The 3005-nt window shown below is 38.9% G+C and overlaps 1 protein-coding gene across 1 annotated transcript; it reads left to right on the forward strand.

Annotated features, from left to right (window-relative positions):
- Positions 1-1136: 1136 nt before the first annotated feature.
- On the forward strand, positions 1137-2365 carry LOC128579104 (non-histone chromosomal protein HMG-14). Its single transcript, XM_053581369.1, has one exon. It carries the CDS (start codon positions 1252-1254, stop codon positions 1555-1557), a length of 306 nt encoding a protein of 101 aa, XP_053437344.1. The 5' UTR covers positions 1137-1251; the 3' UTR covers positions 1558-2365.
- The last annotated feature ends 640 nt before the right edge of the window (positions 2366-3005 follow it).

The following is a 3005-nucleotide window of genomic DNA, read 5'->3' on the forward strand; positions in this document are numbered from 1 at the left end:
AAGAACATGAAGAACCTCTATAAAGAATATTATGAAATCCTCAGAAAGAAAATAGCAGAGGATATTAACAAATGGAAGAACATACCATGCTCATGGATGGGAAGAATCAACATTGTTAAAATGTCATACTTCCCAAAGCAATCTACCTATTCAATTCCATTCCTATTAAAATACCAACATCGTACTTTCAAGATTTAAAAAAAAAAATGATTCTACGTTTTGTATGTAACCAGAAAAAAACCTGAATAGCAAAGTCAGTTCTTAGTAATAAAAATAAAGCTTGGGGGTTCACCATACCAGATTTTAGTCTGTACTACAAATCCATAGTGATCAAGACAGAATGTACTGGCACAAAAATGGAGACAGAGACACTTGGAATCAAATGTTAAACCAGGAAATGAAACTAACATCTTACAACCACCTGATCTTTGATAAACCAAACAAGAACATACCTTGGGGGAAAGCCTCCCTATTCAATAAGTGGTGCTGGGAGAACTAGATTTCCACATGTAAAAGAATGAAAGTGGACCCACACTTTTCTCCACTCTCAAAAATTGATTCAAGATGGATAAAGGACTTAAATTTAAGGCATGAAACAATAAAAATCCTCAAAGAAAACATAGGAAAAACAATGGAAGATATTAGCCTGGGAAAAGACTTTATGCAGAAGACTGCCATGGCAATCACAACAACAAAAATAAACAAATGGTACTTCATTAAACTGAAAAGCTTCTTTGCAGCTAAGGTGACAACAACCAAAGCAAATAGACAACCTACATAATGGGAAAGGATATTTGCATATTTTTAATCAGACAAAAGCTTGATAACCAGGATCTATACAGAACTCAAATTAATCCACATGAAAAAAGCCAACAATCCCATATATCAATGTGCAAGAGACATGAATAGAAAGTTCTCTAAAGAAGATAGATGAATGTCTTAAGTTAGTTTCATAATAGGGGTGAATACAAGAATGGAGGAAGGGGGAAATCGTGGGGAGGGAGGGGGGAGGTGGATAGAGGGAGGGGGATTGAAAGGATCACACCTGTGGTGCATCTTACAAGGGTACATGTGAGCCTTGGCAAATATGGAATGTAAATGTCTTGGCAAAGTAACTAAGAAAATGCCAGGGCGGGTCTCAGCAGCTCGGGCGGCGGGAGGAGCGGCAGCGGCCAGACAGCGCAGCTTCGTGAAGGCTCTCGGCGCGCCGCGGCCCGCAGGCACCCGGCACGCGCCCTGCCCGCCGCCAAGATGCCGAAGAGGAAGGTCAGCTCTGCCGAAGGAGCGGGGAAGGAAGAGCCCAAGAGGAGGTCGGCGCGGTTGTCAGCTAAACCTGCTCCTGCGAAAGTGGAAACGAAGCCAAAAAAGGCAGCAGCAAGGGATAAATCTTCAGACAAAAAAGTGCAACCGAAAGGGAAAAGAGGAGCAAAGGGAAAGCAGGCCGAAGTGGCTAACCAAGAAACTAAAGAAGATTTGCCAGCAGAAAACGGAGAAACTAAAACTGAGGAGAATCCAGCCGCTGACGAAGCAGGAGAGAAAGAAGCCAAGTCTGATTAATATCATATACCATGTCTTATCAGTGGTCCCTGTCTCCCTTCTTGTACAATCCAGAGGAATATTTTTATCAACTATTTTGTAAATGCAAGTTTTTTAGTAGCTCTAGAAACATTTTTAAGAAGGAGGGAATCCCACCTCATCCCATTTTTTAAGTGTAAATTGCTTTTTTTTTAAGAGGTGAAATCATTTGCTGGTTGTTTATTTTTTGGTACAACCAGAAAATAGTGTGGGATGTTGAATTAATGGGAGGCTTTGACTATCTTGGGTGTGAGCTTAACATTCCCTAGATGGGGGTTAGTTTTTATATCCTGTAATACAAAGCATACTAAATGGCAGTGTGGAGTCCCAGTCCTGCATTGATGTGTGAACATTTTAAATTACTTCTATTCCATGTTGTTTTGTACTAGAATTGTTTCCTAAAGAAAACCACTCCCATGATCATGGCTCTCTGTGTCAGAACTGTGTACACCCCTTAACATCTTTGGTTGTGGTGCTCCTGTTTTCCTAATAACTTTGTTGCTGTGCTGTGAAGGACTGAAAATCTGAGCATGTAGCATATGGTAATGAAGTGTGGATTGGTGGGACTTACCTAACAGCTTATCAGCATTTGAAGATACTGGTACTTGGTATCCTCTTAAGGAACATTTGCCTCCAAATTTTAATCTGGAAAGTCACTGGAATAAATGTTTAAAAAAGAATTACAATAAATGGCTTTTTAGATTTTGGGTACATACGTTAAGAATTGTGTATACAAATTGAAATGTCTGTACTGATGTTCAACACAACCAATAAAATCTCAACTACAAAAGAAAAAAAAAAAAAAAAAGAAAATGCCAGGAGGACTATGTCAACTAATGAGATGAAAATATTCTATGAACCAAGTGTATGGTGCCACATGATCATATTGATGTACACAGCTATGATTTAATAAAAAAAAAAATGACAACATCACATACCAGAAATTAAAAAAAAAAAGAAGATAGATGAATGGCTAACAAACATATGAAAAATGTTCATCATCCCTATCTATTAGAGAAATGCAAATCAAAACCACCCTGAGATACCATCTAACCACAGCGAGAATGGCCCACATCACAAAATCTCAAAACTGCAGATGTTGGCGTGGATGTGGAGAGAAGGGAAAAATTTACACTGCTGGTGGGACTGCAAACTAGTACAACCTTTCTGGAAGGAAGTATGGAGAAACATCAAAACACTCAAGCTAGAACTCCCATTTCATCCTGCATTCCCATTACTGGGCATCTACCCAGAAGGAAAAAAATCCTTTTATCATAAGGACACTTGTACTAGACTGTTTATTGCAGCTCAATTTACAATCACCAAAATGTGGAAACAGCCTAAATGCCCACCAACCTAGGAATGGATTAACAAACTGTGGTATATGTATACCATGAAATACTATTCAGCCATTAAAAAAAATGGAGACT

This window comes from Nycticebus coucang, chromosome Y (assembly GCF_027406575.1).
Source record: "Nycticebus coucang isolate mNycCou1 chromosome Y, mNycCou1.pri, whole genome shotgun sequence".
Lineage (NCBI taxonomy): Eukaryota > Metazoa > Chordata > Mammalia > Primates > Lorisidae > Nycticebus > Nycticebus coucang.

Bases quoted from the DNA above. Each gene is read 5' to 3' on its own strand.
- LOC128579104 (XM_053581369.1), top strand. From the start codon at position 1,252: ATGCCGAAGAGGAAGGTCAGCTCTGCCGAAGGAGCGGGGAAGGAAGAG.